Source organism: Oppia nitens, unplaced genomic scaffold (assembly GCF_028296485.1).
Source record: "Oppia nitens isolate AA-2021 unplaced genomic scaffold, nextdenovo-longstitch-racon4-pilon3 scaffold3_pilon_pilon_pilon, whole genome shotgun sequence".
NCBI lineage: Eukaryota > Metazoa > Arthropoda > Arachnida > Sarcoptiformes > Oppiidae > Oppia > Oppia nitens.
Window position 1 is genome coordinate 4,224,683 of NW_026533221.1, and position 13,941 is coordinate 4,238,623.

General features: G+C 29.5%; 4 protein-coding genes across 4 annotated transcripts in view; 3 read left to right on the forward strand and 1 right to left on the reverse strand.

Annotated features, from left to right (window-relative positions):
- Positions 1-961: 961 nt before the first annotated feature.
- LOC128957861 (GATA zinc finger domain-containing protein 14-like) lies at positions 962-3,740 on the forward strand (the record flags this gene model as incomplete). The annotated part of the gene is made up of 3 exons (XM_054303676.1): positions 962-1,046; positions 1,187-1,350; positions 1,443-3,740. Coding segments are annotated over 3 exons (2,547 nt in total), but the record flags the coding sequence as incomplete, so codon positions are not given.
- A 3,442-nt stretch (positions 3,741-7,182) lies between these two features.
- LOC128958741 (NADH dehydrogenase [ubiquinone] iron-sulfur protein 4, mitochondrial-like) lies at positions 7,183-8,278 on the forward strand. Its single transcript, XM_054304662.1, has 3 exons — positions 7,183-7,498; positions 7,560-7,904; positions 7,978-8,278. Exons 1-3 carry the CDS (start codon positions 7,452-7,454, stop codon positions 8,153-8,155), a joined length of 570 nt encoding a protein of 189 aa, XP_054160637.1. The 5' UTR covers positions 7,183-7,451; the 3' UTR covers positions 8,156-8,278.
- Positions 8,279-8,511: 233 nt separating this feature from the next.
- On the reverse strand, positions 8,512-9,989 carry LOC128958735 (electron transfer flavoprotein subunit alpha, mitochondrial-like). The gene is made up of 4 exons (XM_054304654.1): positions 9,801-9,989; positions 9,394-9,729; positions 8,837-9,304; positions 8,512-8,774 (listed from the first exon to the last, which is right to left on the reverse strand). The coding sequence occupies exons 1-4, from the start codon at positions 9,846-9,848 to the stop codon at positions 8,580-8,582; spliced, it is 1,047 nt and encodes a 348-aa protein (XP_054160629.1). The 5' UTR covers positions 9,849-9,989; the 3' UTR covers positions 8,512-8,579.
- Positions 9,990-11,241: 1,252 nt separating this feature from the next.
- LOC128958728 (AT-rich interactive domain-containing protein 3C-like) overlaps positions 11,242-13,941 on the forward strand; it is a 38,428-nt gene continuing 35,728 nt past the window's right edge. The window contains exon 1 of the mRNA XM_054304645.1: positions 11,242-11,328. Within this exon, the coding sequence (XP_054160620.1) occupies positions 11,290-11,328 (39 nt within the window). The 5' untranslated portion in view covers positions 11,242-11,289. The remainder of the gene's footprint in view (positions 11,329-13,941) is intronic.

Genomic DNA, 13,941 nt, shown 5'->3' on the forward strand with positions numbered 1-13,941 from the left:
AGAAGATTTGTGTGTAAAGTAAAGTATTGAACACTTATGTTGTTATGAGTAGTACTATAGCTCTCAGGTCTTGACACTAGTGTTTATGAGCTTAACATTTGGCTAAACCATAGTTTTAAAAATGTTTTTAATCAAAACATAGTAGACATCAGTCTCTGATTCGTTGGGTTTTTATGGGTAATAGTTTTGCAGAGATTGTTAGTTATCAAGACTTTATAATATACAGTATATGTGTTGTTATATCTCTTTTGTCGCGTTTGACTCGTGTGTCGCCAAACAGTTGTGTACAGAAAAGTCTCTGTCCTTCTCTATGGTCTACTGGTCCAGTGAGCTCATTGAGAGCTACCTGTGCTCATTAGCTATTTAGTTGTTTCACAGTTTGATGTTTTTGCATAGTGTTTGTTCACTTTTATTGTTATGCACCTGAAGTCACTGTCACATTGTATTCAAAAGAAAGTGATCTCAGGTTTTAAAAACATATATTAAAAACACTATTGTATTAACTTATTTTGTTTGGCATAGATTGACAACTAATTTATATAAAAAACATAATGTTTTATTTAAATCAAAATTTATATCACATATGTTTATAAATATATAATGCAATGCTATTAATAGAGATATAGTAATATTAATAAATTTAGTGATATATGACTTTCCTTGCAGTCAACTCTTTTCAATGGCAAAGCCTAACACTCGTGCAGTAAGTGATACCCAAATGAACGGCAATGTGTGTAACGAATCAAAAGTTATGCACAACTTTCCTAAAGTACCGCAACTGACAGCACCCGAACATCCGATGTACGGCCAGATTATTGGACTACCAGAGCCACAGTCAATGATACAGCCAATGATGAGATCGCAGTCTATGTCAAGCTGTTCACAGCAAATGAGCAGTTCATCGGCCACTACTACTACTACTACTACTACTACTACCACATCCTCATCACTACAACAAAGGCTAACACAGCCGTTGACTGCTTTACTCAAACAGAGATCTGAACACAAAAATAGTAATATCTGTCAGTTCTTCATTGACTTTAAGGGTAAATATTTATATTAATTATTATTATAATACAGACAAATGAGTTTCTCCTCCAAAAATCCCACTCCCAGTCTATATTTAAGTTTATAAATATACTCATCATTTGCTTTTTGCCTCATTTATTGTGTGATTATGGTTTAGGAGTTGAATGGAGAGCTCAACAATTGCAATACCAAATGCCAACACATGATATACAGATGTTTAAGTTACAGACAAATGAAGTGAAATTTGTCCGAAACCAGCAAAGGAGGGCCCAAATCAAACCACAGCTCTTCCTAAATAAATCTCTTAATTACTGTTTCAAAGTAATGTCAAAGAATTTAATATCTCATTAAAAATTTATATATTCATTAAAACTTTTTTTATTTCCTATAAAAATAATTGAATAAATATATAGTGTAAGCAATGCATTGAAAATGGTTCGTATGGCGTAAAAATATCAGTACCTAAAAGTGGTAATCAAAATATTGGATATCAAACTACTGGTGAGGATGAAGACAACAATGTTCTCAAAGTCAATACAACCGATACCTCTCAGCCACCATTAAATGGGTCCACAGCTCTCTATCACATCCAATGTTTCATATGTGAAGAATGTCAAGAAGTGTTGGTTGATTTGAAGGCTTTTCTCTATACCAACAGTGATCCTAATGATCGCCTCAAACTAACAAATAGTTTATATTGTAGCCGACATTTTGTTGAACTTTTTAAGCCTCGGTGTCAGTCTTGTGATCACTTGATTTTTGATGAAGAATGTACCGAAGCTGAGGGTAAGGCCTGGCATTTGGGACATTTTGCGTGCAATGAATGCAAGCGGTCTTTGGGCGGCCAACAGTATATTATGGCCGACCCGTCCAAACAAAACGATAAAAAATCAATTTACGGAACCAAAAGTCAAGTGTCAAACAATAACAGACCTCCGAAACTGTTACCATATTGTCTGACCTGTTTTGATATACTATTCGGAGAATTATGTGAAGAGTGCGGCGAATTAATTGGTTGTGATGTCGGCGCCATTTCACATGAGGGCCGGTCGTGGCATGCAATCGACCAGTGCTTCAAATGCAATCTATGCTCTAAAGCTCTTCTCGGGAAACCATTTTTGCCGGCACTCGACGGTAGGATATACTGTTCAATTAGCTGCTCTCAAGAGGCCGTACAACGACAAAGACATCGACCGAGAAAACAAAAACATATTCAAACAACTCCTTCAAATTGTATCAATACTCAGAGTAATAGTAATAATAACTTATTAATTAAATCAAATAATTGTTCAGAAGATCTTATAAGATACCAAACAAAATCAAAGACATCTATAACTCAGATGAGACCAAATGAATCAACTCATAAGATATCACAAGAAGCTAATTGTAAACTACCATTCAATGAGAACTTATATAATAAATTAACTGTTAAAGAGATACCAACTAATAGTGATTTTAATAGTTGTCAACCAAGTGATGAATTAAATGAATTTAATCTAAAATTAGGTGAAATTAAATTATCAGAAACCAAGAGTTATGGATCAGAAAATTCACAACCAAATGATTTTGTCATTTCCATCGATGACCAAAAAGTGAATCAAAGTGTTAACCAAAGTGTCAACTTTGATCAAAATTTTATGGCAGATAATAATCAAATGAATCAACAACTGTTTGAATACATCCAAAGATGTCAGAACAGCACCAAAACTCCAAACCATTTTCTCATGGAATACATGAAACAGCAGTTACTTCACAATGACATCAATGGTCACAATGGTATCATCGGTGCAACCATTGAATGCGGAAGCAGTTTGAGTGAAGACGAGCGCACAAACCAACACACAGTTGACCACAAAGTGATGTACAATACGAATGTTAACTACAATCCTATGACTTCTAAGACATCTTCTGAATCTTCTAGTCTTAATGTAACTCATTTTGATATAAACAATACTCATATTAATGGTGAAAATATAATAAAATACAATCCATCGATAACTCATTCCTCATCATCTAATGAAACGACACCACTATTGCTAAGACCATTGCCAGAGAAAAACAAATCAATAATTCAATTACAAAACATTTCCAAACCATCACTTAATAAGATATCGATGTTTAGTCAACATTCACTGCCACACAGAGAGTCACCATCACAGACATCCCAAACTTCACAGACATCCCATACCACTCAAACATCACAAGCGGACCAATCGTCTAATAGTTCATTCATTGAAAACAGCAATCAAACTAATACTTCAAATACTCATGAGGTTATGGCAGACATAAGAAACACTGTGGATGTAAATACACCATCCACTCAGTCAACAGCTCTCCAATCAACGTCATCACAAACAACACCCGAGACAACCGCCCGAACGGGAAACAAATCGGTGACATTTGATCCGTCGGTTAAAGAGACGACTGGAAAACGCATCTCTCGGAAACCGAGATCGCGATCTACTCATCGAAAAAGTGAATGGACTGACAGCCACTCCTGTTCCACATGTAGTACCTGTTCCTCGTCGTCGTCTTCAAGCGATTACGACGACGACTTTGATTATCAATCGACACTCGAAAGAAATCGTAATCAATGGTTGGGCGGAACCAAAATACAATACGTGTCCAACGATCGCAAGAAAAATGTGACCAACAATGTGGTGAACGGCGACCAAAACCCACACAACAGCGAAAGCTGTACTATAGCTTAAAATTAAACTTTTTTAATGATATTATATTAAATTATATACTATTTATATATAATATACTCTAAGTTATTCAATAACATTACTTTTATTTGCTTAATATTGCCAGTAGTTATAGTATTGGCAATAACTACATACCGTTTCAATTGATGTGATTAACTATAAGCCAATCATCTCATTTGTTAAGATATTATTCAGACAAATAATTATATACTAAGAGACAAGTTTTGATGGTTTATAGTCTATGTATGACTTATGTTGTGTCTCCTGTAGGGATGTCCTCAGACCATATCATAAGTCCTGCAATTAATTTTACATATAATTAATTGCAATAATTTATGCAATTTTTTCATAAATATTTTATATACTAAATATTCTATATTAATATATGAATGATTGAAATATATATATATATATATATACACTCATTATAAATTTATATAAATTAAAATATATAATTTAAATCTAATGTAATATATTTGAATTGATATTATATAATAGTATAAATAAAATTTTTATTTGATAAATGGATTTATTATATATATAAAAAATAAATTTTTGAAATAAATATTAATGCTTTAAACGAAACATAATGTGTATAAAAAATTTAATTAACTTTTTTGAACATTTAGTATATTTGCTAACAAAAATTGATTACTCTATTTAAATAAAATACTATTTAGAAGATTATTAGTTTTGTTGTCATAAATTAAAATATAGTTTTGGGGCAAAAAAATGCAAAAACATTTAAAAGTGTTTGGTCTTAATGTCATTAAGTGTTTTATAACTAATGTTAAGCATTGATTTATTATTTAATTATTGGTTTTCGCTTTTCAAGCAATCTATAAACTTGATGTGTGTTTTATTTATTACATTTTACTAATAAATTGATTGCCATTCAATTATTATATTATAGTTTTTTTTATTAGTGACCATTGAATGTTGACTAACTTATAATTTTAAAGTTATAAAAATATTATATTTGGCAAACAACTTATCTGTTTTTTATATTTATAAGATTATCTCATAATATTATAATTTATGTCCAATAATTGGTATTGAAGTCAAATTAAAAGATTAATAATTTATGTGGTCATTCAAACAACAATTTGAACACAAAATTATCATTTTGATGACAATTATGATAATATATAATTTTTAGAGAATATTATCAATTAATTGTTATAAAACCAATGAAAAATAAAGACATAATTGTATCAATAATCATAACACATAATAACCAGTGTTGGCAAAGACAAAATGTTTGTATAATACAAAGCGTATTATACAGTATAATACAATGTAAAATACATGACCAATTTGACTTACAAAAAATTAGTACTAAAAGCATTAATATAAGCAAAGTAAATTATGTTTTATAATATATATAGATTTAATATTATTTTTTATTGAATTTCATTTTTATTTTAAATTATTTGATTTTTATAATAATAATGCATTTCTAGCAATTATATTTTTACTAAATATTTTTAAGTAATTTTTAACATAATATATATTAGTTTTAAAATTTGTATAATACATTATATTTTACTGTATTATACAAAGTCAAAATTCAAAACCTTGTATTTTTCCAACCCTGATAATAACATATCCTAATTAATATTTTGAATAATCATATTAATTGCTAATCACATTGTCAATAAAATTATTTAAATTTTTCGACAGTAAATCAATTATATGATAATTAAAAAATTGTTAAAATAAAAGATTATAAATATTTAATTGTAATAAACACTTAAACTCTGTGAATATTATTACTATATAATACATTAAACATGTTTTGGCGACACATCCCAAGTCAAACATACTAATAGTTAAACTTAAAGTAATAGCAAATATATTTATATATAAACAAAATATTATACAAAATGTAATATAATTTAAATTTTTATATTAAATATTATATAAGTTTGTGACAAAACTTTTCCGGTAATCCGTTTGGATTAGTATTGTTGTACAATATATTACAATCGCTTATAAATATATAGATATGATTTGCATTAAAAAAGATTAATAATATTATCATTGATTATATCATTGATAGACTATATGAACGGATAATATGATTGTGACAATCGGTCAGACAATGACTTACCGAAAGGACAGTCGACTTACACCACAAACTACCGGAGTGTCCAACGAAATGTCATTATTGTAATAAAGTTATTGACGTTATTATTGTTGCAATCATTGCCCACACATTGTAAGTCATACCACAAACCAAATCAGACATCCTCTGCAAGACTTGTTGTTCAAGTAATGGTTAACCCATTAAGTCGCCGAAGTTTTCCGTTTCTCAATAATCCCTGGTTTGTGGCCATTGTCACTATTTTTGGTTTTGGTTCGGGTTATTACATATTTTCACCCGAATTGCGGACACAAGGAATCGACAGACCTCTGCCGGTCGGACCGTCAAAGGCTGAAGAAGCGTTCAATTTAGACAAACCGTCGAAAAGTATTTAAAACAAACAACCGATTGAATGGTCAACAAGACTGTAGTGAAAGTTGTCTTAAGCTTTGTGGCCATCGGGGCCTCCGTTGCACTAATGATACCCTCATATCGTCGCTATAAAATGCAAACGTTTGACAAAGAAATGAAACAATTCTTTGAGCGAAGAGATGGCCGCAAATGACTGTAGTTATCATCAAAATATTGTCGTCATTAGGCTTTTGACACAAATTATTTCATCAAAATATTTATTAGATTTGATTTTACAATAAAGTCTTTGTTTAGTTAATCATTCAATTGATTCTCTTATTTGTCTAACAATTAAAACGAGTTTAAAATGAAAACCAAATTTATTAACTCTTTTTTAACTTTTCATTGCAATCGGTATTTAAAAACAATTTATTGATTCAATGAAGACATTTGAGGCTAAAATAAATTTTAATTTATAAACTAAATGTAATTTAAATAACAGACTAATTGAATGGTAAAGTATTGGCAACAAAATGAAGACATTTTTGTCACCACTAGATATCTAATCCTCTTTCTTCCACTTGCCGTTAATGAATGGTACGTATTGTAAGACATACTTCCAGTCACAGATGAAGGCAACGCCGACAGCAGCCGCCGAACCGAAGGCCATACCCGACCGGGACCTGAGGTCATGAAATAGAGATCAGAGATTATCATATCGTAGATGAGATTGTGGTCACAATCAATGATGATTGCAATGACATCGATATATCATTCAATCACTATTTGGTTCATTTCTTGAGATATAATTATCTCAAAGTTAAGCATCAATTTTGACCAAAATTGTGAATTCAGATAAAGTGATCAAATAAATAGTGACATTAAATACCAATTTCTTAAATAATAAGCCATTCTTCGTGGTGTCTGTTGAGGCCAAACACCCTTCAAGTGTCCGGACATGTCTTCACTTCTATTATCTTTGGATACCAACTGTGGATCAAATGGTAATAAAAACCAATACAAGAGTCGACTGAATTGATTGTAAACAAGTGATCACTAAAGGAGTCAATCAAAAGGTCGTCAATGATGTCAATGATGTCAATGATGTCAATGATGTCAATGAAGTGATTGAAATACAAGACATCATTTGTGTAGACATTTCTCAAGTGATTATTGTTTATATTGTTGTCAGTCATTAGTGAAGACTATTTTGAGGACACAATCCGTGGCTTTTGTATTGCATTGAGTGAACAATCAGTGAAAGAAGTGGTCATCCGATGTCTCATCTGTTGAAAACTAGTAGTCCTTTGCGTCAGATTTATCGGTAAAAGTGACGATAAGACTGTGAAATGACTGATCATTTTTGTTTTGATTTTTTTTTTTAGTCTTTCGTTGGCCACAAACTCACGATCATTGACAACAAAGACAACACCAGATGGGCTGTCAAAAGATGTATTGGCAGAGAAAAAGGATCCTTCAGTAGAACTGATGGATGCGTTTGTTAAACAACACAAAGAGATCAGAAGTAAGACAACGTTTTTAGCTGAAAACGAGTTGACAATCGCTGACTTCAATGGTGTACCAAAAGAGCATATCTATGAGAGACGGGTCCGCATAAGTAAACCGTCGAAGAATGCCATGCAATCCGGTGCTTACGGTAGGGATAAGTGGAGGATTGAGTTTGAATCGAGAGAGCGATGGGAGAACCCATTGATGGGATGGACCTCAACGTTAGTCTTGCATATAATATAGTGTATTATAATTGATATTAAATTTTAAAAATGTAAACTTCTTTGATATCAGTGGTGATCCGTTATCTAATATGAATCTATGTTTTGCTACTAAAGAAGAAGCGGCAGATTTTTGTCGTAAGAATGGCTGGTATTATGAGATCATTGAACCACAAGAAAGACGAAACTTTCAGAAGAGTTACGCCGAAAACTTTTCGTGGAATAAGAGGACTCGCGTCGGATCCAAATGATGGACAATATCTCTCATAAATATATTTAGACAATTAATTTGTGTGTATTATAATAAATGTTTAGTTTTTGTTTTAAAAATTGTTATTTTGATCCATAGATAATAAATTGCAATTATAGGTCATTATAGTGTTTATATTGAAATCTTTAAAATACTAATAATTATGATATAACTATCGTATGTCTTATAAAAGTGTGGTAAATATAATAAACTGAAATTATTTTTAGTCATCGATAGTGATATTTTAACATTAAGTTAATATAGTAATGAAATATTTATAAAAATTAATTTTAACATTTTAATAGTAAAAATATCATGGTAACTTTAATGAGTATTTAATAATAACAATATATATATATAATTTCAATCATCATTAATATCAGAAATATAAAGTATTTGTTTTGTGTATAAAAATCTAAAATTTATTATTTGCTAAGAAAGCCATCAATTTTTTTATTTATTTCTGGCACCGCTTGGAACAGATCAGCTACAAGACCGAGATCTGCCACTTGAAAGATGGGTGCGTCCGGATCCTTGTTTATGGCAACAATCGTCTTGGAGTCTTTCATTCCGGCCAAGTGTTGGATGGCTCCCGAAATGCCGACCGCTATATAGAGTTCCTGTAAATGATTTTGTCGATTAATATATAGTAATAGATTATAATATACGGTAATATACAAACCGGTGCCACAATTTTGCCGGTTTGTCCAACTTGTAGATCGTTTGGCACAAAGCCTGCGTCAACGGCCGCTCGAGAGGCGCCGACCGCTGCGTTCAGTTTATCGGCCAATTCGTATAACATCTTAAAGTTGTCTCCACTTTTCATTCCCCGTCCGCCAGATATTACTCGCGAAGCACTCGTCAGTTCTGGTCTTTCACTTTTAGTCAATTCTTGACTCAACCACTCAGACAAATCATTTTTCGGTACTTCGGCTTGCAGTTGATCTGATTGTGCGTTTCCGCCTTCAACATCGGTAGCCTCAAAGGATGTCCCTCTAACTGTCATCACTTTAATAGCGTCTTTAACTTTGATGGTCTGCATTGCATTTCCCGCATAAATCGGTCGTACAAATGTATCCTCACTTTTAACAGCCGTTATCTCTGAAACGGGCGAAACATCGAGTTGTGCGGCAACTCTTGGGATCAAATTCTGTCAACAATAACAGTGTTAAAAGAATTATTAATTAAATCTCTTAAACTCTCTCCAAATCTCTCTCTCAATAATAATAATAATAATACTTTTCCGACTGCTGTGGAACCGCTTATAATATGCGTAAAATTGAACTGTTTTTGTGTGGCCAACACTACCGGTGTTAACACTTCGGGTAAAAATCCTTTGAAGGCCTCATTTTCGGCAATCAATATCTTACTGATGCCCTTAACTTTAGACAAACTCTGGACAACATCGGACACTTTGGTGCCGACCACCAAACACGACACGTCGGACCCGATCTTATTGGCCGCACTTATAGTATTCAATGTAACCTTAGATAGGGAACTGTTATTGTGATCCACAATCACTAGAGTACTGGCAAATCGATTGCCATTCAATTGATGGCCATTTGTCGATAATCTCTGCGGTTTTTATAAACAAATAATTAAATGTTTTGTGTATACATAATGTAAGGCCACTGTCGGTCACTTACGGCCAGTCCTGAAGTCAACAAATATTGTCTCAATGGTGTCCGCAACATATCTATTGTCCACTAAATTGTCCACAAATTTTCCGATTAATAAGTTTAGCAGTGATTTAAAAGTCTTTAGACTTTGATCTCAATTATCATATATTAACTTAAGTTATAATTTATAAGTCAATCAAATGATTGTATAAAACATTAATAATAAATAACGTCTGAAATGGTAATCAAAGTTTCATAAAATAGAGGATATATTTTCAAACCCAAACCAAACCGTATGTTTAAAACCGAAATTGATATAACTTTAACAATTGGTTATTATAGTTAATAGTAATTAAATTTTTGTTTAGAAAATTTACATAAAACTCACAAAAATATTAAAATTAGTTAAAAAACAATAATATTTTACGTTAACTTCGTCTACTAATAAACAAAAAATATATGTAAACATTACTACTCTAATAGTATTTGAGATCTAAAAACTAGAAGATAATATATGATAGCATTATCAAAATAAACTTCTAAAAATTATGTCTTTAACAGTATTTAACTTAATACTGGCTTACAATTATAAATCAAACAATAGCTCACATACTCAACCATCAGTTTAAAATTATTCACTTACATACAAACATCCTGTAATGCCGGGAAATTTTCACTACTAAGATATTTAATTATAAATATAAATTAAATTTAAATATATATATATATGTATTAAATTTTAGTTGGCCATTTTGACCATGTTCAATAATTATTTTATCCAAATTTAAAGTCAAAATTTAAAAATTCATAGATTAAATGCAACAAACAAATACATATAACAGAATCAGATAACATTAAAAAAATAGGATATAAAAATGCAAAGATTAAAAAAACTAAAACACTGTATAACTATTATCCTAATATAAATTTTAATAAATATTAAATTACAAAAATTAATAAATTATTTATTGATTTTTAATATGTGATAATTTATATAGTTATTAAAATAAGTAATTATAAAATATTTACAAATATCATAAATAGAATACAGTATATACTGTAAACTATATACTACTGTATATACATTAATATAATATAGTTTTAATACATTTGACATTTAGAGTTAAAATATTTGACAAATAAATATACTATCAATAGGTTGCACCACACGAGTTGCCCAGAGTTGGCTATAATACCGGTGCGCTATATGTGATACTAGTAGTCGACTGAACACAAGTTTAGTTAGGGCTCAGACGTCAAGTAAATCTCACGCATTCATTGATACTTACATTTGGAATAATAAATGAAAACTTTTTTTTCGATTCTTTTATCATTTTGTTCGCTGACCCAAACCCTACACACCCGACCCACCGGACCTATTGGTCATTCAGTTTTTTAATATATATATTATATTATATATATATATAAATTATATATAATTTTTTTGTGTTGTGTTAATTGCGTAAAAACATCCAAAATTCGTGTCAAAAATAGAGCCCCCGTTCCCTCCTATCAAATGGGTGACCCAAACGACTCCGATATGGATGGAAGTATAGTAAGTTTTTTTTAATTTTACTTTTTTCTCACATTTATATCACATTTATATCTAGTTTTTTTTAAATATTATTATTATTAAAGACTTTATAATAAATTATATAACTTATATAATATAATAAGTTATAAGAATATCATATCTTATATTCAATATTATTCTCAACTAAACTAAAAAATACAAAATTATGTGAAATTATCTGAAAGAATAAATAATGTATTTTTATATAAATCTTTTTTTTATACATATATATATAATTATATGATTCTATGGAATATAACAATTTCTAATTATAACAATCATATAAATATAGTATAATATGAGAACACGATTTTCAATAGCGTGTCTACCGTTTCCTCAAATCATTTGACAACTTTTTCCAACTTCTCCTATTGTCTTCATTTATCATACATTACAATAAACAGTATATATATGCATATTGTTGTGTCTCATATCAACTACAGATTATATATAATTTTATTTTTTTTAAAAAAAAGTTGAATTCAAAATCTATAAACTGTAAATTTTATGGTTATATTGTATGCCAATTATTATTGTTATTCCAATTACCAGTGATTTTATGACAAAAAATGTTTGTTTCTCTCCCTCTTTATTATTGAGATACTATTTTTTGATTGCTTTGATGTGATATTGCATGCAATATATTGTGAGAGAAGAGAGTGTCAAAGTCGGGACAGTTTAACGAACTTATCGTAAAAATTGTTAAATTATTGAAAAAGCTTAACAAAGAATTGTTGATTTGAAACAATAATTATTAATTATTTCTACACTATAGTGGAGGGGAGGGTAAGGGAGACAACATTAAGTAATAGTTTCGTCGACCTGTAATTGTAAGCCATAAATGATTCACTTCAATGATATGACAACATATGCTATATATATATATAGTGTATATCATGTAATGTATGTTTAATATTAAAAAACAATTGTCTTTTACATAAAGTTTTTCTTGTTTTCAATATGTGTTATTTTTAAATATATTAAATATAATCACTGTATTTAATGGTTACTCATAATCATAGTGCATGATATCGGTATGGGTGGCTGGGCTTATAACTTATAATTGTACTTCAATTTTATTTCCAATTGCCTACATGTGCCTCGTTATGTCAGTGCTGCTATACTATATATATATAGAAATATATATACTGCATATACCTGTATTATATACATCGACATTTATATGCCAGGTCTCGTTTTACTATCAATTTAATTTAAATTTGATAACATTAAACCAATGTAAGCACTAGTATAGCACCGGCAGCTCATCACTCTACGGATGAATTGCGACTAAGAAATGATAATAAAAATATAGTTATGCTATAATTACATATTATGTAATGAAAGTAATATTAATGAACATAGATTTCAAATACATGAGTACATCAAATATAATATTTTATGACAAATATAAAACATATACTTTAAAACTTAATGCAAACTAAGAAAAAAAATTATGATACTTTTATTTGTTGTTTGTCTTGAATTAATTATTTTTTTTATTTTAAAACATTATTTTGAAAGCAATATATTTAATAAATATAGTTTGTCTCAGCTTTTCTTTTAACACATTAATGAACATTTGATGTGAATATAAATGTGATTTAATTTGAATTTTTCATTTCATTGGAGTCTTGTTAACCGTAAATACTGTATATTTGTGTTGATTTTGTTTTATTAGTGACTATAGTGACGGCTCATAGAAAAGCCAAACAGAGTAAAGATATATAAAAAGATATAAAAAAAAAAGTTAAATAAAACTAAAACAAAGTACTGTTTTTTAGAGCACATGGAGTAAAGGTTTGTTGATTTAATGGTTATTCGTTATAATTTCAATTTTAATGTTATTTCTCCCTTTCTTTTGCTATTATATATAACATATGCATTACATTTACATCTTAAATATAAATGTGAATATTTATCCCAATGAAACTTAATTGAAAAAGTTTTTATGATTTTTTGAAAGGAAAATTTGCATTTAGTTTATCTTAACTCACAAATTGGATGTCTATTTTTCTAATTAGATTTTATAAATAAATGCCAACATATTTGTTATATATATATACAACCATATTATTTATATATATATATATATATAAGCTTCAAATTTATTGATACATAAAAAGCAGTTAATTTGAGATACGTTTTTGAAAATGAGTCGATTTTGCTGAAAATGAGCACTTAATTTACATTAATACGGGAAAGGGAGGCAATTGGAGTGGTATGGCATGGATTGGTATGCGGACTCACAAATAACCAAATACTGAATAACTTTATAGTAGTTTTTGTTTCTAAATATACTTTTATTCAGTTTTTTTGTGCAAAATCTATAAAATTTGGCAAATATTAAAATCGTTTGATTGATTTATTTTTAAGTAGATTTCTGGTAATACGTTGCGTCTAATTAACACAAATTATTGCATTGTTTATCTAGTTATCTAATTATTAATAAAATAAACTTTTAAAAAATAAAACAATTACAAAAAGGAGTTAATTTTAAAGAAAAACTAATAATATTCATATATTTTTGTTAATCAGTAGTGGGAACTGAGTTCAGGGATTAGTTGTTTGCAAATTGCAATATAAAAGTCATAA

Excerpts from the sequence above, each read along its gene's own strand:
- LOC128958741 (XM_054304662.1), top strand. The coding sequence starts at position 7,452 with ATGTCTCATCTGTTGAAAACTAGTAGTCCTTTGCGTCAGATTTATCG. Across the intron at positions 7,499-7,559 it reads CCTTTGCGTCAGATTTATCG|TCTTTCGTTGGCCACAAACT; the intron begins GTAAAAGTGACG and ends TTTTTTTTTTAG. Across the intron at positions 7,905-7,977 it reads TTGATGGGATGGACCTCAAC|TGGTGATCCGTTATCTAATA; the intron begins GTTAGTCTTGCA and ends CTTTGATATCAG.
- LOC128958735 (XM_054304654.1), bottom strand. The coding sequence starts at position 9,848 with ATGTTGCGGACACCATTGAGACAATATTTGTTGACTTCAGGACTGGCC. Across the intron at positions 9,305-9,393 it reads GTTCCACAGCAGTCGGAAAA|AATTTGATCCCAAGAGTTGC; the intron begins GTATTATTATTA and ends TATTGTTGACAG. Across the intron at positions 8,775-8,836 it reads CCGGCAAAATTGTGGCACCG|GAACTCTATATAGCGGTCGG; the intron begins GTTTGTATATTA and ends AATCATTTACAG.